We start from the raw sequence: 24,700 nt of genomic DNA on the forward strand, positions 1-24,700 counted from the left end.
GTTTCTTTGCCCATGTTTGACCTGATATCATGAAACTTCATGGGGTCCAGAGTCGATGTTGAGGACTTCCAGATCATGACCCACACAACTGTACACGGCTGTACCGCCGCCTCTGGTGGGTCTGCCTGTCGGTGGGACAGGGCATACAGAGGGATGGTGACATTGGTTTCCGGGACATTGTCTGTAAGGTATAATCCTGTGAGTATGACTATGTCAGACTGTTGCTTGACTAGCCTGTGGGAGAGCTCTCCCAATTTTGGTGTAAGTTCCCAGATATTAGTAACAGGGCTGGTTGTGCCATTGTCATTTCCGGTGCCTAGGTCGATGCTGGGGTGGTCTGTCTGGTTTCATTGCTTTCAGATATCGTGGTGATTAGATACAACTGAGTGACTTGCTAGACCATTTCTGAGGGAATTTAAGAGTAAACCACATTGACATGGGTCTAGAGTCGCATGTAGGTCAGTCCAGGTAAGGACGACAGATTTCCTTCCCTAAAGGACATTAATGAATCAGATGCGTTTTTACGACAATCCGCAATGGTTTCATGGTCACAATTACTGAAACTAACTTACTAATACCAGCTTTATTAATTGAATTTGAATTCCACCACCTGCCATGGTAGGATTTGAACCTCAGAGCATTAGCCTGGGCCTCTAGATTGCTAGTCCAGTGACTTTACCACTATCCCCCAAATTGTGGCAATCTTCAACAGTATCGACAAGGTTGATGGTGGAAGCCTCACACCTGAGACTCCACCTACGTTCATATGCATTTGCCAGAAGGGGTCAGTAATTTAGCAATAGGGACCTAATTTTGTTTTGTTTTGTTTTCTTCCATTTCCTTGCTCAGGAATCCTTAGGCCAGCTGTTTTGTTCCCACTAGCACCCTAGTTGAGGTTAACTAATTAAGAACAAAGCGTGGATCAATCTTGTGGTCTTCCTAGTTTAAAATAACATGGTTCAAGATACGGTAGTCAATTTTGGTAGGATTTATTCCGGGAAGTTTAACAATTGATCATGTGACATCCTCCACATCAGGCTCTGCGATCAATTTATTTAAAAACAAACTTTTTCCAGGTTGCAAGTAATCTACAGAGAAACCTTACAAGTATTTCTTGTGCAAATAAGTACCTCTGCATGAAAGAGAACAGAATTTTTCAGACTCTTGGGAATATTGTGCAACGAGATGGGATTAATTAATGATCTCATAGTGGAAGCGCCCATAGGTAACAGCAACCATAATATGATTGAGTTTTACATTCAGTTTGAGGGAGAGAGGAGTGGTTCCGAGACTATGTTTTTAAACTTAAATAAGGGCAATTATGAGGGCATGAAAGCAGAGCTGACTAAAGTGAATTGGCAAATTAAGTTAAGGGGTAGGTCAATAGAAGCAATGGCAAACCTTCAAGGGGATATTTCAGAATACGCTGGATCCTTTCCAATAAGTAAGAAAAAGTCCAAGAGATGGATACACCATCCGTGGTTAACTAGAAAGGTTAAAGATGGTATAAAACTTAAAGAGAAAAACGTATAATTGTGCAAAGATAAGTGGAAGGCCAGAAGATTGGACAGAATATAAGGAACAGCAAAGGATGACTAAAAGATTAATAAGGAGGGAAAAATTAGAGTATGAGGGAAAGCTAACCAGAAATGTTAAACAGATGGTAAGAATTTCTGTAAACATTTTAAAAAGAAACGAGTTAACAAAGTGAGTGTTGGTCCTATAGAAAGTGAGACTGGAGAATTGGTAATGGAAAACAAAGAAATGGCAGATGAATTGAACAGGTATTTTGCATCAGTCTTTACTATAGAGGATACAAGTAACACCCCAGAAGCAGCTACAAATCAGGAATTGGAAGGGAGGGAGGAACTCAGGAAAATTACAATCACCAGAGAAGTAGCACTGAGTAAATTATTGGAGCTGTGGGCCGACAAGTGCCTGCCACTGACGGGATACATCTCAGGGTCTTAAAAGAAGTGACTAGTGAGAAAGTTGATGCATTGGTTTTAATTTTCTGAAACTCCCTAGATTCAGGGAAGCTCCCGTTAGATTGGAAGGTAGCAAGCATAATTCAATTATTCAAAAAGGGAGGAAGACAGAAAGCAGAAAACTACAGGCCAGTTAGCTTAACATCTCTGTCACAGGGAAAATGTTACAAGCTATTGTTAAAGAAGGGCACTTGGATAAGTTCAAGATAATGAGGCAGAGTCAAAATGGTTTTGTGAAAGGGAAATCATGTTTAACCAACTTATTGGAGTTCTTTGAGGAAGTAACATGTGCTGTAGATAAAGGGGAACTGGTGGATGTACTATACTTAGATTTCCAGATAAAGTGCCTCATCAAACTTTATTGGGGAAAATAAAAATTCATGGTATGGGGGTAACATATTGGCATGGGTTGAAGATTGGCTGGTTAACAGGAAGCAGAGAGTAGGCATAATGGGTCTTTTTCAGGTTGGCAAGATGGAACGAGTGTTGTGCCATAGGGATCAGTGCTGGGACCTCAGCTGTTTACAATTTATACAAATGACTTGGATGAAGGGATGGATGGGATGGTTGCCAAATTTGCTGATGACATAAAGGTAGGTAGGAAAGTAAGTTGTGAAGAGGCCATAAGGTGGCTACAAAAAGACATGATAGATTAAGTGAGTGGGCAAAGATCTGGCAAATGGAGTATAATGTGGAAAAATGTGAAATTGTCCATTTTGGAAGGAAGAATAAAAGAGAAAGCATACTCTCTGAATGGTGAAAAATTGCAGAGCTCTGAGATACAGAGGGATCTGGGTGTCTTAGTGCATGAATCGCAAAAGGCTAATTTGCAGCCACAGCAAGTAATTTGGAAAGCTAACAGAATGTTATCATTTATTGTGATGGGAATTGAAGACAAAAGTAGGGAGGTTATTTTTCAGTTGTACGGAGCACTAGTGAGACCACATCTGGAGTACTGTGTACAGTATTGGTCACCTTATTTAAGGAAGGATGTAAATGCGTTGAAAGCAATTCAGAGAAGGTTTACCAACTAATACCTGGAATAGGCAGGTTGTCTTATGAGGAAAGGTTGGACAGACTATGCTTGTTTCCGCTGGAGTTTAGAAGGGTAAGAGACAACTTGATTGAACCATATAAGATCCTGAGGGGTCTTGACAGGGTGGATGTGGAGAGGATGTTTCCTCTTGTGGGAGAATCTAGAACTAGGGGTCACTGTTTAAAAATAAGGGGCCTCCATTTAAAACAAAGATGAGACAACATTTTTTCTCAGAGGGTCGTGAGTCTTTGGAATTCTCTTCCTGAAAAGGCAGCGGAAGCAGAATCTTTGAATATTTTTAAGGCAGAGGTGGATAAAATCTTGGTAAGCAAGGGGGAGAGAGGTTTTTGGGGGTAGGCGGGATGCAGAGTTAAGGTTACTATCAGATCAGCCATGATCTTGTTAAATGGCGGAGCAGGCTTGATGGGCTGAATGGCCGACTCCTGCTCATTGTTTGTATAGAACATTATGTGTGAACGATCACAATGTATATCAACTTGTTGCATGGCTTGTTATGAAGAGACTGCACTGCGCTAAATGCCACAACTAATTGCAGGTAATGTTGAAAGTGAGCTGAATAATAGCACACTATCCCTCACAAACATAACAGCAATCGAACTGGGCTGCAGAAATACTATTATAACCCGCAATCCAATATAACAGCACTTAACAACAGAGCAGGCCAGACTAAACTGGTATTAAATGCACCTTGTATTTATACACGTCATTTTTTTCACAATTAAATTAGTACCATCTACTAAGAGATCAATGATACACTGAATGAGGAGTGAGGAATTAAGAATTAAATATAAAGAACTTTTCTCACTTCCCCTAATGGCTAAAATTTGATGCCGCAGTAAAGCACTGTCCCACATTGCCAGCTTTCTTGCTTCCTACTGCACAGGGTTTATCTGGTGGAATTAGGCTTGGGGGTTATCTGAATCATTACTGGTGGATTTTGGATTTTTTTTTTGGTGGCTCCATGTTCTGATAAGCAGCGTTCCTGTCACTCAAATGTGAAACCTTCCTGCACAAGATAAAGGTAGGTGTCTCAGTCCAGTGTCTCTTCTCTGTGCAATGTGCAGCCTTCAGACCAAAGTGATGGTTGGGCCTCACACTCCTTGGACACATTACTGATGCTTACACCTCGATGGTGCTTGTCATTGCTACCAGAATGTTGTGGGCAGGCGTCACAAAGTACCGTCATTCTCTCTGTGTTCTCTCAGCACCTTTAAAGTGGGCCTGGCCCCCATCTCTTCATCCGTGACAGTGACGCTGTGCTCCTGAAGGGGTCAGGTGCCGAAGGCAGACAAAGGATCAAATGCTTCTAAAGTTTCATGGTTGTCTCTCGATATGACCCTGATCACAGAGCGCAAGTGAGCTGTCCTCGGCCAGACAGGGGTCAACAGAGACTATGTGAATATCTATGGAGTGTCCTCACTGCATGTCGTCATCATCCTCCTGCAATTGAGCCTCTATTAGGGCCTCCACTGTGTCTCCATGATAGGAGCATTATCACAGAGGGTATGTGCATTGTCATAAGCCAAACTGGAGTCAAATATTCACAACTGCGATGTGAGGATCTATGGTGTCTCCTCACTGCATGTCGTCGTCATCCTCCACAAATCTAGCAGCTCTGAGGGTCTCCTGAGCACGCCTCATCTGGCCACTGCGAGGGCCTTATCCCCGTTGTCATTGCCTTGGATCTCCTCACTCTCGAACCCATTGATGCCCTCCTCATCAGAGGGGACCTCCAGCTCCTCCATCTCCTCCTCCTCAGCCAGCTCCTCTCCCCATTGCAGCGCTAGGTTGTAAAGGGCGCAGCAGACGACAACGATGCCTGACACCCTATGTGGACTATATTGTAGGGCTCCACCAGACTGGTCCATGCACCAGAACCTAATTTTTAGCATCCTGATGGTCTGCTCCAAGTTGCAGCATGAGCCTCGTTATATCTTCGCTCTGCTGCAGTCTGAGGCCGCTGCACGGGTGTCCTCTGCGGGTGCCCCCCCCCCCCCCCCCCCCCGAGGAGCCATCCCTGCAGCTTCTATGGATCCTGGAAGACGTCAGGGATCTGTGACCGACTGAGAATGTAGCAGTCATGCACACTCCCTGGAAACCATGTACAGACCGGCAGGATGCGTTTGTGGTGGTCGCATACCAGCTGCATGTTCAGTGAATGGAATACCTTGCGGTTAACGTAGTTGACCGCGTGTTGCAATGGAGATCTGAGCGCCACGTGAGTGCAGTCGATGGCACCCTGCACCACGAGATCTGGGTAAATCCAGTCGCTCTTGCATCCTGGCTATCCTGGTCCTGGATGAAATGCACAAAGTTGTCTGCCCTCATGAAGATGACATCCATGAATTCATGGATTCATTTGTGGGTGAAGGCTTGTGATACCCCACCGAGGTCATCAGTGGAGCCCTGAAAGGAGCCACTGGTGTAGAAATTGAGAGCTATGGCCACTGGCAGTGGATGCCCTCCATGCCCACGTGGCACCAAATCCTGCAGTAGCTGGTAGATGTGACTGACCAGTTCCATTGACATACTCAGTCTTCAGCGTCACTAGTTCTCCATCTGCAGCAATGAAAAGCGGTGCCTATAGACTCTGGGCCTAGCTAGGCACCGACCAGCGGCTCTTTGGTGGCATGTGCGGGAGCCCCAGCCACCCGTTCTTCCAGAGGGTGCTGCTCCTACCTCTGTGCAGCCAGGCGCCTCAGTTGCTCTCTTCTCAGTCGTCTTTGCTCTCTTTGCGCCCTGAGGCATACAGCTAGTTTACCAGGCTCCACGATCCTGATGTACTCCCCCTGCAGGATGAAAGAGAGAGATGTGTGGGTTAGGGTTAGTACTAAGAACCTCTCTTGGTTAAGTCTGAAGACCTCTTAATGCATCCCGGACAGTGCTGGCCACCATGTGGATGGCCAGAGATTAGTGTGCTGCATGGCTGCCCGAAACCTCCGCTCCACTCCACCTGACTGATTGGCGGCAGCTTTGGCCATTTGACTGCATGCTGTGCTCTCAGCTCGGGCACAGGCATTCTCCTAACCCACACTGCAAGGCTGCACTGTTAGCTTGAACCATAGGGGAGACTGGTCCAAACATGCATGATGACATTGCAAGGGGCTGTGAGTGCCCCCGCCAGTGACTGCTCCACGGCCAGGTTTAGCAAGGAGATTGTACAATGTGCCCAGTCGTCCAACTGTTCTGCAGTCCACTAAAACACTCATTATTTGCAGACTGTGACCGAGGGGTGAAAAGCCCTGGAGTACTTTCTGGCACTTTGGTGCCTCTAGTTGCTTGAGTGGGCAGAGAAGCTAGAGGCCGTCTCCAATCATATCAATGTCGCTGCGCCTGAACTGTTTCAGCTGCAGAGGAATAGTCACTTTATATAAGGTTTCCTTAATGCGTGGCCACTTCCCTTGCTCACCCCTCCTACCCTGCAGGTGCTTGTGCGTTACCTTCAACTGCAGGGCTACCCTTGCCCCCCCCCCACCCCCCCCCCCCCACCCCCGCACCAAGGTGCCTCAACCGCAGGGCAGCTCTTACCCCAACCCCCCAATGTGCTTCACCCTTGAAGTCCAACAGGCGTCTTGGGCGAGCGCCCTGCAATGTTACTGTGTACTCACGTCTGACTTCCCCTCAAAGTGCAGCCTGCCAAGTGCACACTTTTTATATGCTCTTGTAAAACATGTCAGCGTGCAATCACGCCGACGTGGGCGGACGATCATGTCGGGGGCTGGGGTAGGGGGATGATTCCGATGGGCTGGGCTTATAATGACATGCAACGAGGTTTCTGACATTCTATGGTGGGAAATGTGGCCCTTCATTGGCAGGCGGAGCGGTCGATCACAAACTGGCTTCACTACATCACGAATCTGATTTTTGGCCTTCTCACCATATTGTCCACTCGCGCCAGCAGGCACGGATGATTCCGCCCTCTTTCTGAATGTACACAGCATTTGCAACAAGGTTGATGAATTGAAAGTACAAATGGAAGTCCATAATTGCCATTATGGAGGTGTAGCTGCAGGGTGACCAAGGCTGGGACCTGAATATTCAAGGGTATTTGACATTTAGGAAGGATGGACAAAAAGCAAAAGGAGGTGGGGTAACACTTTTAATAAAGGATAATAAATACATTAGTGAGAGAGAATCTTCGGTCAAAAGATTATGATATAGAATCAGTTTGGTTGGAGCTAAGAAACAGCAAAGGTCAGCAAACATTGTTAGTGCTTGTTTACAGACCACGAAGTAGTGGTAATGTAGTGCATGATACAAATCCAGAAACTAGAGGTGCATGTAATGAATAATACAATAATCAGCGGGGACTTTGTTTTACATATTGACTGTGTAATCCCAGTTAGCACTAATGCTGTGGAAGGCAAATTCCTGGAATGTATTCAAGATGGTTTTCTAGAACAGTATGTTGATGAACTAACTGGAGAATCAGCTATTATAGATCTAGTATTGTGCAGTGAGAAAGAGCTAATTAACCTCATGGTAAGTGAGCTTCAAGGGAGGAATGGCCATAATATGATGGGGGAGGCAATGGCGTAGTGGTATTGTTGCTGGAGTAGTAATCCAGAGACCCAGGGCAATGCCTTGGGACCCGAGTTCAAATCCCGCCACAGCAGATGATGGAATTTGAATTCAAAGTCTAATGATGACCATGAAACCATTGTCTATTGTTAGGGAATCTGCTCGTCTTGCCTAGATGTGACTTCAGACCCACAGCAATGTGGTTGACCCTTAAATGCCCTCTGAAATAGCAAGCAACTCAGTTGCAACAAACCGCTAACAAAAAAGGAATGAAACCAGATGGACCATTCGGCATTGACCCAGGCACCAGAAACAACAATGGCAAACCCAGCCCTGTCGACCCTGCAAAGTCTTCCTTTATAACGCCTGGGGGCTAGTGTCGAAATTGGGAGAGCTGTCTCACAGACTAATCAAGCAAAAGCCTGACATAGTCATCCTCACGGAATCATATCCTATAGATAATGCCCCAGACACCACCATCACCAACCCTGGGTAGGTCCTGTCCCACCAGCAGGACAAAGGTAGTAGTACAATGATATACAGTTGGGAGGGGGCTGCCCTGGGAATCCTCAGCTCCTTCATGTTGAACACCACTTGGAGGAAGCACACAGAATGAACTCTGGGTGGGGGACTTCAACGTCCATCACCAAGAGTGGCTGAGTTGGCGATTCATAAAAGACATAGCTGCTAGCCTGGGTCTGCGACAGGTGGTGAGGGAACCAACAAGAGGAAAAAACATCCTCACCAACCTGCATGCCGCAAATCCATCTGTCCATGACAGTATTGGCAGGAGCGACCACCGCACAGCCGTTGCGGAGACGAAGTCCCCCCTTCATATTGAGTATACCCTCCATCGTGTTGTGTGGCACTCCCACCGTGCTAAATGGGATAGATTTTGAACAGATCTAGCAACTCAAGAATGGGCACCCATGAGGCGCTGTGGGCCAACAGCAGCAGCAGAATTGTACTCCAACACAATCTGTAACCTCATGGCCCGGCTTATCCCCACTCTACCATTACCTTCAAGCCAGGGAATCGACCCTGGTTCAATGAAGAGTGCAGGAGAGTATGCCAGGAGCAGCACCAGGCATACCTAAAAATGAGGTGTCAACCTGGTGAAGCAATAACACAGGACTAATTGTGTGTCAAACAGCATAAGTGATTACAGAGCTAAGCGATCCCACAACCAATGGATCAGATCTTAGCTCTGCAGTCCTGCCACATCCAGTCGTGAATGGTGGTGGACAATTAAGCAACTTATTGGAGGAGGAGGCTCCACAAATATCCCCATCAATGATGGGGGAGTCCAGCACAGCAGTGCAAAAGATGAGGCTGAAGCATTCGCAACAATCTTCAGCCAGAATTGCCGAGTGGATAATCCATCTCGGCCTCTTCTGGAGGTCCCTAGCATCATAGATGCCAGTCTTCAGCCAACTCGTTTCATTCTACGTGATATCAAGAAATGTCTGAAGGCACTGGATATTGCAAAGGCTATGGACCCTGACAATATTCCAGCAATAGTACTGAAGACTTGTACTCCAGAACTTGCCGCACCCCTAGCCAAACATTCCAGTACAACTACAACACTGGCACCTACCTGGCTATGTGGAAAATTTCCCAGGTATGTCCTGTACACAAAAAGCAGGACAAATCCAAACTAGCCAATTGCCAGCCCGTCTACTCTCGATTATCAGTAAAGTAATGGAGGGGTCATCAACAGTACTATCAAGCGGCACTGCTTAGCAATAACCTGCTCATTGACGCACAGTTTGGGTTCCACCAGGGCCACTCAGCTCCTGACCTCATTACAGCCTTGGTTCAAACATGGACAAAAGAGCTGAGCTCCCAAGGTGAGGTGATAGTGACTGCACTTGACATCAAGGCTGCATTTGATTGAGTGTAGCATCAAGGAGCCCTAGCAAAATTGGAGTCATTGGGAATCAGGGGGAAAACTCTCCACTGGTTGGAGGCATACCTAGCACAAAGGAAGATGCTTGTGGTTATTGGGGGTCAGTCATCTCAGCCCCAGGACATCACTGCAGGAGTTCCTCAGATTAGTGTCCTCGGCCCAACCATCTTCAGCTGCTTCATCAATGACCTTCCTTCCGTCATAAGGTCAGAAGTGGGGATGTTTGCTGCTGATTGCACAATGTTCACCGCCATTCGTGACTCCTCAAGATACTGAAGCAGTCCATGTCCAAATGCAGCAAGACTGGGCAATATCCAGGCTTGGGTTGTCAAGTGGCAAGTAACATTCACGCCACACTAGTGCCAGGCAATGACCATCTCCAACAAGAGAGAATCCAACCATTGCTCCTTGATGCTCAATGGCATCCCCATCACTGAATCCCCCATTATCAGCATCCTGAGGGTTACCATTGACCAGAAACTGAACTGGACTAACCATTTAAATACTGTGGTCACAAGAGCAGGTCAGAGGCTAGGAATCCTGTGACATGTAACTCACCTCCTGACCCCCCAAAGTCTGTCCACCATCTACAAGGCACAAGTCAGGAGTGTGATGGAATACTCCCCACTTGCCTGGTTGAGTGCAGCTCCCACAACACTCAAGATGCTAGACACCACCCAGGACAAAGCAGCTTGCTTGATTGGCACTACATCCACAAACATTTGCTCCCTCTACCACTGACGCACAGTAGCAGCAGTATGTACCATCTACAAGATGCACTGCAGGAATTCACCAAGGCTCCTTAGACAGCACTTTCCAAACCCACAACAATCATCTAGAAGGACAAGGGCAGCAGTTACATGGGAACACTACCTGGAAGTTCCCCTCTAAGTCACTCACCATCCTGACATGGAAATATATTGCTGTTTCTCCACTGTTGGCTGGATCAAAATCCTGGTACTCCCTTCATAACAGCACTGTGGGTGTATCTATACCACATGGACCACCTGCACTTACACCATATGGTTCAAGAAGGCAGCTCATCATTACCTTCTCAAGGGCAACTAGGGATGGGCAATAAATGCTGGCTGATCAAGGGAAGCCCACGTCCTGAGAGTGAATAAAAAAAAACGTTAATCCGTAACTAAGACCTTAAAGCAAAGCAAATTACGATGGTACGAGGGACAAATTGCCCGTGGTGGATTGGGAAACTACATTAAATCGTATGATGGTAGATGGGCAATGACTAACACTTAAATAATTAATACATGGCTTGCAACAAATTAACATTACTTTGAGGCACATAAAACCAGCAGGAAAGATGATCCAATCATGGCTAATAAAAGAAGTCTAAGATTGTATTAGATCAAATGAAGAGACTTATAAAGTTGCCAAAAAAAGTAGTACGTAGCAAGGTTGGGAGCATTTTACAATTCAGCAAAGGAGGACCAAGAAACTGCTAAAGGGGAAATAGAATATTAAAGTAAACAAGCAGGAAGCATAAAAATGGACTGTTAAAGCTTCTATAGTATATAAAAAGGAAAAGGTTAGCACAGAGAAATGGACTCACTGCAGGCAGAGACAGGCCAATCTATAATGGGGAATAAGAAAATGACAGCAAATCTAAACAAATACTTCTTTCTTCATAAAGACAGACACAAAAAACCTCCCAGGAATACTGGCGAACCACGAGACTAGTGAGAATGAGGAACTGAAAGAAATTAGTATTAGTAAAAAAAAAAATAGTACTGGAGAAATTAATGGGACTGAAAGTTAATAAGTCCCATGGACCTGATGATTTATATCCCAGAGTGTTGAAAGAGATGGCTGTGGAGATGGCAGAAGTGATGGTGGTCATCTTTCAAAATTCAGTAGATTCTGGAATGGTTCCTGCAGATTGGAAGGTAGCAAATGTAACCCCATTATTTAAGAAGGGAGTGAGAGAGAAAACTGGGAACTGCAGACCTGTTAACCGTAGAACCATGGAAATGTTACAGCATACAAAGAGGCCATTCAGCCCATTGTGTCTGCACTGGCCAAAAAGAGAGAAAAAACAAAACTAGCCACTCATTTTTAATCCCACTTTCCAGCACCTGGTCTGCAGCCTTGAAGGTTGCAGCACTTCATTCTACCAATCACTTTAAATCTATGCGTACTACCTTTTTCACTAATACTAATTTCATTCAGCCTGAGATCAGTAGTAGGGAAAATGCTAGAATCTATTATGAAGGGCATGATAACTGGGCACTTCAAAAACAATATGACTGGGTAGAGTCAACATGGATTTATGAGTGGGAAATCATGTTTGACAAACCTGTTGGGAGTTTTTTTGGCGACATAACTTGTAGAATAGATGAGGGGGAACGGGTGGATGTGGTGTATTTTCATTTTCTGAAGGCCTTTGATAAGGTCCCACACAGGAGGTTAGTAGTCAAAAATTAGAGCACATGGGATTGGGGGTAATATACTGGCAGAGAAAACAGAGTAGGAATAAACGAGGCATTCTCGGTTTGGCATGCTGTGACTAGTGGGGTACACAACGATCAGATCTTTGGTCCCAGCTATTCACAATCTGTGTCAATGATTTGGATGTGGGGACCAACTGTAATATTTTCTAAGTTTGCTGAAGACAAAACTAGGTGGGAATGTGAGTTGTGGGAGGGTGCAGGGAGGCTAGAAGGTGATGTAGACAGGCTAAATGAATGGGCAAGAGCATGGCAGATGGAATATAATGTGAAAAAATGTAAAGTTTTCCACTTTGGTAGGAAAAGCAGAAATGCAGAGTATTTCATAAATGGCGAGCGATTGGGTAGTGTTAATGTTCAAAGTGACCTGGTTGCCCTTGTTCATGAGTCAAAAAGCTAACATGCAGGTGCAGCAAATCATTAGGAAGGCAAATTGTACGTTGGCCTTTTTTGCAAGAGTATTTGACAACAGGAATGAAGAAGTCTTGCTAGAATTGTATGGAGCCTTGGTGAGACTGTATTGTGTACTGCTTTGGTTTCCTTACTTAAGGAAGGATATAGTTGTGTTATGATATGGTAGGTGGTAATTGCCGGGCTGACTAAATCCCAAAGGGAAACTTGGTCAAGCTATCACGACGATTTGCAATTTGTATTTTATTACAAAAAAGGTATGTGTACTGAAGTCAGAAGTAAAGATTCCACCACCACTTTTCGAGATTGTAAATATTAAATCAACACATTTATTAACAAAAGAAAATAAAACTTAAACACACAAGATTACAGTTACACAGTTAAACATAGCCTTATAACATTTCTACTTAGCTAAACTCACAAATCAAACACCCTTTTCCAGGCCACAGTCCCTATAGATTCTTAATCTATAGGATATCCAGTAATATTACCATGAGGCACCCACAGCTGCTATAAAGGAAGTATTTCTCTCTCCTCCTCACTTGACAATGGGAATCTAAGGCTTGTAACTAAACCTTGCTTTCTAGACCAACCAGCCACTTCTCTGGGGTGACTAGAAGCTGCTTCCTTCACAAGACTCTGCTCACACAGCACAGTTTTTAAGATCACATGGCCACACACACCTCGTGCAGCTTTCAATCTTCCCTTAAACACATTTTCCCCCTTTCTCTTTAAACCTATTGTTTTTAACTTTCTTTTGAAAGTTACCTTTCCCAGAATCCAAAAATCTTTCATGTTGTCTTTCTGACCACCACTTCTGGGAAAAATAAACTTAATAGCTTTGTTTTATTTATTTATGATCTTTACCAGTTGCAAAACTTCCTTTTTCCTCTTTGAGCTTCAATTGCCAAAAATACACTCCTCATTTATCTTCTAATACAAATTCTTATTCATGTTGTATTTACTTGTATCCCATCTTAGCTTGTCCATTTCCACTCTGAAAATGCTTGCTTTACACCTAACCCTTTGATGATTTAAACCTTGCAGTCTGACTGTCTTCAATTTAATTAAATCAGTCTCTCACACACACACACACAGGCCCCATAAGCCTGCTTCACAGTAACCCACAGTAATATTGGGAAAAATGATATTTTCTTTACAGTTGCCACAGAGGGAGTGCAACACAGGTTCACCAGACTGATTCTTGGGATAGCAGCATTGGCCTATGAGGAGATTGGGCTTGTATGCTCTAGAGTTTAGAAAAATGAGAGATGACCTCATTGTAGCATACAAATTTTTTACAAAACTTAACAGGTTAGGTGCAGGAAGGATGTTTCCTCTCGCTGAGGGAAGTCTAGAACTAGGGGACATAGTTTCACAATAACAGACACCATTTAGGATTGAGATCAAAAGGAATTTCTACCTCAGAGGGCTGTGTAGGCTCAGTCATTGAGTATTTTTAAGACAGCAATCAATAGATTTCTAGATATTAAAGATATCAAGGGAAACGGGGATAGTATGGGAAAATTGCATTGAGGTAGAAGATCAGCCATGATCTAGTTGAATGGTGGAGCAATCTCAAGGGGCTGATTGGCCTATTCCTATTCCTATATCCTACATTTTTAATGTCTGACTTAATTTCATTTACTAAGTATTGGTGATAATGGATAAGGATTTGACTTCATTGAATCTCATTGCTTCTGCTGCTAACAGAGATATATGTGAAAAGCAGCAAAAGATCAATAAAAGGTTATAGCAACAGTTACATTTAAAGGATGATATATGTAACACAGAGGGATATTGCATATATTGGTCTCTAAACCGCAACCTTACACCAATTACAAGAGGTATGCTGCTGCAGACCTTCAAGGTTTTAAATTTGTATTTTGATATGTGTGGTGCATTATAGCTATCTGTGTAGTAGCTATCTGACTTTGAAAGCCTTGAACAATGCAGAGGTAAAAGTATTGTCATGGGATCAGCATCATGAGTCATAACCTTCAGAACAGGCTCAGTGTAGCTCAAGATTGCGAGATGGGCTGACGTGTTTTAATGCAAAAAAGAAAGATAAAGAACCAGGTGGATGGCCACAATCAATAAGTACTGTGTAATGTTTCAGTGCATGTGCTGGACACCAATAACTCTGTCTGACCATGAGGTAAGCACTACAGTAAATAAGGTTGGCTTTGGTCCTTGAAGTAGCTGTGTTTTTCTTTTTGCTGCATCCTCTGCAATGATTAGTTACTAACTGTATTTAAAAGAAGTGAGTTGAAATGAAATTGAACAAGGCGTTTAAAATAAACATCAATTAGAATAAAACATTTTTCCTTCAGCAAATGTTTACGTTTAATAGCTGTTAAGTCACTTCTAGTATAATGGGTGATATTTATTTACTGCCTAAGTTAGGCATTTAAAAAATGACTTTTTTTTCACTCTATTTAACTGCATCCGCAGGCCAAAACACCTTAAAGCAGAGGTTTTACCTCTGAGCCACACAGATGCAGTAAACTCCTAGATGCAATAACCACTCTCCTGGGTCAGCTAATTTCAGCTGGCAGACTGGTAGGGGACTACAGTTAGCTCCAGCTCAACTGGGTTAGGTTATCGATAATCTACAAGACTTCCCACCCTTGCTCACTGCATTCTGACTCCTACTAGAATAAAGATTGTGGATCCTGTGCTACACATTTCCTCAGATCTGTAAACCTCTTAATTGTTTTATGTTCAAGTGCCTGTTCTTAAATATGTCACGAGTTGGACTTTGAGATATCTGTACATCCAAAAAGAGAGATGATTTTTATTTATTATTGCTTTTAATATGCGGATGTGTGGAAACACTAGAGCTTGTAACTCTGGGAAGAAGTAATGTTAATAAAGATGATGACACTTCGTGTTCACATTTAAAAGGTTTCTTCTGAAGACCAGTGGAGGAAGCCATTGCCTTCCCAGGAAGAAGAAAAGACAGACGCACAAAAGATTGGCCAAAAAAAGTGGAATTCCTGGAAAGGCAGGCAGCGACAGCGACCCCTTTCAGACTATGGTCAGTTTGCTGACAGGAAGCTTTCTATCCCGGAGAATGGTTTTCCTATTCAGCCTCAAAAAATTTACCCTGCAGAGAATGAAGATGCAACTGATGTCTCGTGTGTTGACTCCCAGCAACAGAAGTGTGCCAGTGTTCAGCTCCATAGAAACCAGAAAAGGAGGCCGATCTCTGTTATTGGTGGGGTCAATATCTATGGGAATAATCACTCCGAGGAAATGGAGGACCTTCTTACAGTACAAGTAAGATGACTCTCTTTTGCTGCGTCTTTCTACACCAAAATCAATTTTTTCTGCTATGCCTGCTTCTTCTTTGGCTGAAAACTTTGCTTCAATTCCTCAAGAAACTCTAGAAAGGAATGTGGGCTATTTCCTGTTCTCCCTCGTTCTAATTCAGACTTTAGTGTACTTTATATTTGCTTTTCTGACTTGCACTTGAATTTCTTGCCAATCTTTTACATTAATGCACTGTATTGCCAATGTTTGCACTTTGAGAATTGCCAAGTCCATGAATCTGACGATTAATGTGGTGTTTAAAAATGATTGCAACGGATATAATGGGCGAGACTGCACCTTGAATACTGTGTGCAGTTTTGGTCTCCTTATTTAAGGAAGGGTGTAAAGGCATTGGAGGCGGTTCAAAGGAGGTTTACTAGATTGATACCTGGAATGAGTGGGTTGTCTTATGAGGAAAGGTGGGACAGACTGGGCTTATTTCCACTGGAGTTTAGAAGAGTGAGGGGTGATTTGATTGAAGTATATAAGATCCTGAACAGCATTGACAAGGTGGTTGTCGAAAGGATGTTTCCTTTTGTGGGTGAGTCCAGAACTAGGGGGCACTGTTTTAAAATTAGGGGTCACCCTTTTAGGACAGAGATGAGGAGAAATTTTTTTCTCTCAAACAGTTGTGAGACTTTGGAATTCTCTGCCTCAAAAGGTGGTGGAGGCGGGGTCATTGAATATTTTTAAGGCAGAGGTAGAAAGATTCTTGTTAGGCAAGGGAATCAAAGGTTATCGGGGTTAGATGGGAATGTGGAAATCGAAACACAAGCAGATCAGCCATGATCTTACTGAATGGCGGAACAGGTTCGAGGGGCCAAAGGGTCTACTCCTCTTCCTATTTCTTATGTTCTTATATTCTTATATAGATTTCTTACATTGTGCCATATAGTGCATGAAAAATAAATCCATTTCAGATATTTTAAAACTTAAGTCAAGTGAAAGGTTATTGATATAATAATCCTTAAGTATCCATAAAATTCCCCCTTTAAGTATGCCACATCAGCCAGTACAATACTTTTAATATTATGATAAGAATATCAAAAGAAGAATTGTTGGTTTTAAATTATTGCCAGTATGGTGAACATTTGCAATGGAACTCTCTTCAACACCTTTAATATTACTAGACTATTTCTGCAACAAAAACGGACCTCCATGTGGTGATCAGTGGAGGCTGGATCATTAAATTTATTCAAGCCGAAGTTAGGCAGATTTTTGATAGACAAGGAAGTTAAGAGTTATGGGGGGGGCAGACAGGAAAGTGGACTTGAGACCACAACCAGATCAGCCATGATCTTATTGAATGGTGAAGCAGGCTCGAAGGGCTGAATGGCCTACTCCTGAGTCCTTTGTTCTTATATTCCTAGGAACAAAAAGTACATTGTCTCAATGTAGAGTAGCAATTGGCACAAATGTTCTTTCAGTAGTAGAAAAGAAGAAAAGTTAATGGCAGGGATATGTTATAGACCACCACATGGTAAAATGGGTGAAGATGCACTACTGTGGCAGGTGATAAGGATTAGTGCCAATATCTCGCTTGTAATATTGGGGGATTTTTATCATCCTGCCATAAGACTAGGATTTTTTGTGGGGACAATATGTACATACAAGCAACCTTATTGAATTCTTTCAAGAATCTTTCCGTAAATAGTAGGTGAAGGAACCCACAAGAGGAAGCATTATTCGATTTTTTTTTTTAGCAAGTAATGAAGTGGGAGTAATAAGCCAAATTAAAGTAAGGAATGATTTGAGAGCTAGTGTTCATAAAGTTGTTTGTTTCGAGCTGAGATGAGACTAGACCAGAAATAAAAATGGAATAAATTGGGTTTTAGCGAAACCGACTTTAAAAGATGAAACACAAGTGAACGAATACTGGTAGTCAAAATTCCTTCTATTGATAATTTTGGCAAAATGTTTGGCATGAATACTTGTTAAAGGTTTTTTGTTAAAGGTATTACTGGAAGGAATTTCAGCCATTCACGGAGGGGGAGCTTTGGCTAATTTTTCTTTAGCTATCCTAATCGTTAAAGCCAATTCTGGTACCTTGACTAGTATAGCATCTCCAAGCACAGGAGGGGGCCATTTGGACCATTGTGCCTGTTCCGTCTCTTTGAAAGAGCTGCCCAATTTAGTCCCACACCCTTGCTTTTTTTCTCCACAACCTTGAAAATCAGCCCTCTTCAAGTGTATGTGTCCAGTGCCTTTTTGAAGTTCCTATGGAATCTAATTTCACACCCTTTCAGGTAGGACTTTCCAAATCTTAACCTGTGTGTGGGTGCAGGGGAGCCTCCTAGCTTCCCCGTGAGAAAGATCAGCTAAACACCTATCAGGGATTGAATCTTGGTGCTCTCTTGTTCATACAGCTCTGTAGCGCACAGTGAATTTCAACAATAAGTCATATGGGGAGCTATCAAAATGTATTTCTTAATACATTGAATTGGTTTATGACAATTGTATCAATTAAAGTAGTTCTGCAGAGTTCAGCATAGAAAGGTTAGGCGACTAAAATCATGGTTCATGATTGAAAAACTGACTTCGAGAAACTTGATGGCCTAGTTGATAAATGCTATGTGGGACTGAGCCATTCTGTGGTCAGGTTTTATCCTTGTTTTGTGCTGAGTTAATAAGCCTCTGCTAGGATGTTGGGGGAGCTAATAAAATTTGCCTCAAGGCCCTAGGTTAGGAAGGAGAGGAGTAGGACAAAAATTCCAGAGCAATCTCTATGCTGACAAGCCTGCTCATAGATGCATGTGTGGATGTTAAATGACAAGGTTTAAATGTGAGTAATTATGGCATAAAGGCCTGTCAACATTCACTATTTAGGTTGTAATATGATGAATGGATGCTTATGTAATGCACTGTGAAAATGCTGCCATTTGTAGAGTTGCACCACAGCATCGATTGCCACCATGAGACAGAAGAAAGAAGATCGATACAAAAATATGGAAAAAGAAGCTCTTCTGATGGTTGAGTTGGTAAATTAAATATCTGGTATGTTTCTGAGCCTCATAGATCAGGAACTCTGAAAAGTTGGCCCCCTTTCTAAGCTGAGTAGGCTACCTCAGTTGAGGAAGCAGTTGCGATGTTACGGTTGACATCCAAATCCTTGGGTTGGAGGGGAAATACATATCAGTGATTCAGCTCTTGGTCACTATCTGGTGGTCCCTGCAGAAAAATGTATGAATGTGGACTTGAATGTGATTCATTGCAGAATTGAATATCCTATCTTAGCTAGCAGTAGGAAAACTATCAATTCAGTAAGCTATTGGAGGGCAGCCAATGTACTTGAAAATTATGCAGAATCATTTCCCTCAAGACAGTCAAAGTGAATATTGAGGGGTAGAGAGGGTAGAGAAGATTATTGAATTCCGAACCACACTGAACAAAATAAATGTGCTTTATTAGTTTAATTTCTAAAGTTCAGCAATTTTTTCCTTTAAAGCCTTGAAAAGTGCTGTGTTAACTTTTGTATTTTTTTTGTTCAGATGGCTGGCTAAAAGCTCTCCAACATTAATAATCACATTTTCAAAGTTGGAAGTTTACAGCTGGTCAGTTAAGTGTACATGGGATGCAATATTTCAATCTGTTTAGTTTTCAAGAATTTGGAAGCTTAAGTAACTCGCAATATATAAGAACACTGCTGAATAGATTTTGTATTGTGTACCACAGAACTGTGGGCTGAATTTTCCCCCCGTCGACAGGGAAGTTGATGGGCGGGCGCGTGTGAGCACGCTTCCGATCGGAGCCCCTAATTGGCGCCATTTTACATGGGCTGGCCAATTAAGGCCCGCCCAGTGTGACGTCCACAGGGAAGCGCTAGGTGCTCCCTGTGCGGGCGGGGGGGGGGAATGCCTAAAATCGAGAGTGTGCTCTTTCGCGCATGCGCACGAAAGAGCGCACTCATCTCCTTGAGGCTAGGTGCTGCCTCAGAGAGATCGCCTCTACTTTCAAAAACATTAAAAATAGAAAAAAAAATTTCCCTTACATGTCCCGTCATGTGACAATGTCACATGAGTTGGGACATGTTCATAATTTCCAAAAAAACTTTATTAAAATTTTTAAAACGCTACATGAAACCTCATCCTGCCTGTGGATGAGGTTTCATGTTTTTTCTACTTCCCGCCGGGGCTCTTGGCCTGCCCACTAACCTTAAGGTTGGACAGGCAGGTCCACTAATTACTTTAATTGATCTGTCAATGGCCATTGACAGGTTGGTGGGCGCGCAGCTGATTTTGCTGCGCCCCTGCCTTCCTGAAAATTTAAATGGTGCGTGGTGATGTCGGGAGTTCCGCCCAACGTCACTGCGCATCATTTTACGCGTCGGTGAGTGGGCCCTGCCCCTGCTCACCGACGGTAAAATCCAGCCCTGTGTATAGGTTAAAGGCAGAATATCCAGTGCAACAAACCATAGTAAGGATTGCTGGAGCTGAATTATTTGATTGATGCCGGCATAGAAGTTGAATGGACCTGATGAAGAACAAGATGTTTTTTTCCTAGTTTTTTTAATACACCTCTCAGTTCATTTGGGCTTTTATGCAATTTATAGATCATATGAGACACCTTCATAGTAAATGTATTCTAATTTCAGAACTAGGAGGGCATTTTTGTATGACAGATTTCTCTGTCCCTGTTAAAGGAAAATCTACATTAGCCTTGTCTAAATTTTATAACATTTACATCATGGCAAAAATAAGATTGCATTATATTTTGTCACACAAACAGATATTGCCACAATGCAATTCTATTGTATTTTTAAAAGTAAGTAATCTATAGTGTCTTTCTATGATTTCTGTGTTCTGTACACAAAGGAAGGAAGGCTTCTTGGTCCTAATAACACTTTCCTGCTATTAAAATATCTGGTGTTAGAATAATTACTTTAGAGACTGGCCATTATTGTGTCACAATTATTACAATCATCATGCCATACTGCATCTTTTCCTAAAAGTATAAATGATCTATCTAAGGCAAATATAAATGTATTTCTTTATATTCCTTCGATAGTGGGATCAACAAGATGGTAATTGATGATATTGTCTGGTCTATGTTCTAAAAATTATCCCTAGTTACCTACACTTTATATGTAGAAAAATTACCACAGAGAGGAAATAACCACAGTACCTATATTGTTACAGGGAGACCATTTTATCTTTAGCAAGGCTCCGATATTTTGGTATGTCAACACAAAAATGACCTAAAGTCAATTTAATATTTATTAACATTATTTGCAGCACAACTACCAATTAATGATGTTAAACTGAAGAGCAAAATCATCTTTCATTAGTGTTTTACTCATCAATTAAATGTTCATATGGAGTTTGGGACCAAGTGGGTACCATTATTGTATTGGTGCACTGGTGCAATGTTGAGAAATTTACTTTAGTGGTTTAAGTGTTTATTTTCCAGAACGTTTTCCTACTATGTTGTTTCAAATATGAGATTTATAAGATTGTTTTAGGACGGTGTCTTTAATTTAGGGTAAAATGAAGGTGAGGTTCATGTGGCCTGTTTTAAAGCCTGCCTGACAACAAGTCTGAATGACGTGGCTTTTAAAGATCAAAAAGGGAGGCCTGGGTTGTTTCTTGGAAAGAAGGTATAAGTTCTTCACACTTGGACACCTGCAGCAACATTTGTGTTTACACTGGCTAGTCTCCAAGGTCCCAGGAAGATGTTGAGAATATTGGGTTGAAAACAGTTGAGCTTTAAACTTTCCATTTACTTGCAAGATAAAAGAGAACTGGGGTCTCAAGGATAGCTAATCAACATCTCTACCTTGATTCATGTTGCAATGGAGATGGGCTTTGAGAGAGGAAGGGTTTCTAAGATAACCCTGAAACTCTCAGACAGGCAGTCTGCCAGAATCCGGGAGAGAGGGGAGCAACTTGAAGCCGAAAGTTTCTATAGTTCACAGTGCTGGGTGGGAGGTCGCGCTCAGATTCAAAAGACCAAATTTGTGAGGAAGATCCACCTCGCTTGTGCAGGAGGGAGAATTGCCATGAAAAACTCTCACCATGAAAGACAATTCTGGGGTTAAAAGCTACGAAGCTGGGAAAGGAAAGAAACAAAAGTAAACCCTTGGACTTTGGACTGCATCTGGGAAAATAGAATGAGTACTTAAGGAACAGCGTAAAGTATATCTGTGAAGTGGGTGTTTTGGTTGTGTTAGAAAGAGGAAAGTCCTGTTCTATAGTTTAAAATATAAGTTGCCTACAAAAATTGTGTTTAGTCAAAAGTGCTTTTAGTCCAATTGTTACAGTCAGTATTAAAATCTGAAATCTTGTCATATCGTCCTTTCAGCTATCAACTGCAAGTTCAAATTTCTTTTTAAAAGTTTACAGTCTCTACAGAGTGTACCGTGTAGGTTACTTGGGAAATGTAAGTCTGATCCACCATCCAGGAAGACTAAAACAAATCCTATAACAGGAAAAAGATTCCCGATTTTGGTTCAACAAGAAATAACATAAACTGATTCAAAGTAACTTCAAAATGGCATCACTTATGTTGTAGAAACTTAGCTGAAATGATGTATGCACTTAAACATGTATCTTTAAAAATAATCTCATTTAGCTTTGGTTACCGTACTTCTACTCATGAATGGTACTGGGGTTGTTTTTTGTATCCATGGTGATATATTTAATATTCTTTCTTTTCAGCCAATTACTCGGCCACCTATTCCTTCACATCAGGTACCACCATACAAAGCAGTGTCTGCCAGACTTCGACCTTTCACTTTCTCCCAAAGCACACCTATTGGCTTAGATCGGGTTGGGCGTAGACAGCAGTTGAGAACATCAAATCGTAAGTAATATGCGTCTAAATCGTAGTATGTTGGAATGTGTGTATAAGCATGCAATAAAGTATATATGTCTGTGAAAGTCATACTCAGTTTCTTACCAAGGTCCTTGCCATCATAGATGCCAATGTCCAGCTTATTTCGTTCACTTCATGCAGTCTTCAAAATCTGCTGAGTATATTCAGTACAGTAAAGGCTAAGGGCCTTGACAACATCCCCACTGTAGTACTAAAGAATTGGATGCCAAAGTAAAAGACCTCGCAGCCTTATCTAATTGTTTGGGTGCAGCTACGTAACAATGCGGAAGGTTGCCCAGGTACCATAGATGTTGGAGTCTTCGTTGACCTTTGAAGCCTTGAAAAACCCCCGAAAATTGGAGGGGGGGGTGGTGGGGGTCAACTTATACATCAAGTATTAAAGTGAAATGGTGTTGGTGGTCACCATTTTGAGATGTCATCTGCTTCTGACACAGAGTGGGCGTGTCTTAAACTCCTGCACACCTTTGCAACATAGCCTATGTTGCCTGCTTGATCTCTTACACCCATTTATAAGGTACTGGTCAGTAAAACATGCATTGGGAGAAAAATTGAGGCTGGCTATTAATGTGATATTGTATGTCATGGCTGAAAATGAGGTCGACTTATATGCCAAGTATATGCAAAACATGATTTTTGGGACTGGAAAAATAGGGTCGTCTTGTATGCTGGTCAACGTATGTGCTGCAATTTATGGTATGTCCTATCCACAAAAACAAAATTAATTTATTTTGTTAAAACAATTGCCCCTATAACAACCTCCTTTCAACTCATAGTAAAGTAGTATTAAGCAATGCTGACTCACAATACTAAATTCTGATTCCATCAGAATCCCATTTCTCTAGGCCTTCTTATAGCCATGATCTAGAAGATGATGCAAGAACTCAAATGCCATGTTACAGGTGAGAGTAGACCCCGTGGCATCAAGAAGCATTTGATGGAGTATAACATGAAAGAGCCCTAGCAAAAATGAGGTCAAAGGCAAATTTCCGCCAAGCAGCTACAGTTATATCTGACACCTAGAAAGATGGTTATGCTTGTTGAAGGCCAAGTATCTTGTCAGCATCTTGGAGTTCATCATTGAACTGAAGCTTAACAGAACTTAGCCGTATCAACACCATGACTGCAAGAGTGGGGTAGGGGTTGGCTATTATGTAATTTGTATTTTACATCGAGGCCTCTCCACCATCTACAAGGCTCAAGTCAGGAGTCAGTTGGCATACCAACCACTCACCTGGAGGATTGCAGCCATAGCAGAATTCAAGGAGCTCAGCATTATCAAAGATGGGACAGTTTGCTTAATCTGCAGCTCTACCACTGAACTCAATATTAGCCTCCATCATTTGTCTCACTATTAGCAGAATGTACAATCTACAGGATGCATTGGAGCACATTACCAAGCTTATTTTGACTGCATCTCCCTAGTCCATGACCTGTATAATTGAAGATCAGAATTAAACTGCAGTGGGAATACCATCAACTCAAAATCATGCACCCATCCTGATAAAAACAAAAAGCTAAAAGCTACTGCGGATGCTGGAAATCCAAAACAAAAACAGAATTACCTGGAAAAACTCAGCAGGTCTGGCAGCATCGGTGGAGAAGAAAACAGTTGACGTTTCGAGTCCTCACGATCCTTCGGCAGAACTGAAGTATAGTTAGGAGAGAGGTGAAATATAAGCTGGTCTAAGGTGGGGGGGCGGGGGGAGAGAGAAGTTGAGGGTGGGGTGGTTGTAGGGATAAGCAAGCAGTGATAGGAGCAGATAATCAAAAGAAGTGACAGACAAAAGGATCAAAGAGGTGTTGAAGGTGGTGATATTATCTAAGAAAAGTGCTAATTAAGAATGGATGGCAGGATACTCAAGGTACAGCTCTAGTGGGGGTGGGGTGGAAAGACTAACAAAGTTTTAGTTTTAGATTTAAAAATAATGGAAATAGGTGGGAAAAGAAGAATCTATATAAATTATTGAAAAAAAGGGGGAGGGGGAAGAAACGGGGTGGGGATGGGGGGAGGGGGAGTTTAAGATCTAAAGTTGTTGCATTCAATATTCAGCCCGGAAGGCTGTAAAGTGCCTAGTCGGAAGATGAGGTGCTGTTCCTCCAGTTTGCGTTGGGCTTCACTGGAACAATGCAGCAAGCCAAGGACAGACATGTTGGCAAGAGAACAGGGTGGAGTGTTAAAATGGCAAGCGACAGGGAGGTTTGG

The 24,700-nt window shown here is 42.5% G+C and overlaps 1 protein-coding gene across 2 annotated transcripts in view; it reads left to right on the plus strand.

Moving 5' to 3' along the window:
* Positions 1-24,700, plus strand: part of LOC144682758 (spermatogenesis-associated protein 13-like) — a 342,817-nt gene that overhangs the window by 221,676 nt on the left and 96,441 nt on the right. For both annotated transcript variants that reach the window (XM_078545414.1, XM_078545416.1), the window contains 2 exons: positions 15,259-15,633; positions 22,320-22,464. In XM_078545414.1, coding sequence (XP_078401540.1) covers positions 15,259-15,633; positions 22,320-22,464 — 520 coding nt within the window. The remainder of the gene's footprint in view (positions 1-15,258; positions 15,634-22,319; positions 22,465-24,700) is intronic.

This window comes from Cetorhinus maximus, chromosome 7, assembly GCF_964194155.1.
Source record: "Cetorhinus maximus chromosome 7, sCetMax3.hap1.1, whole genome shotgun sequence".
Taxonomy (NCBI): Eukaryota; Metazoa; Chordata; class Chondrichthyes; order Lamniformes; family Cetorhinidae; genus Cetorhinus; species Cetorhinus maximus.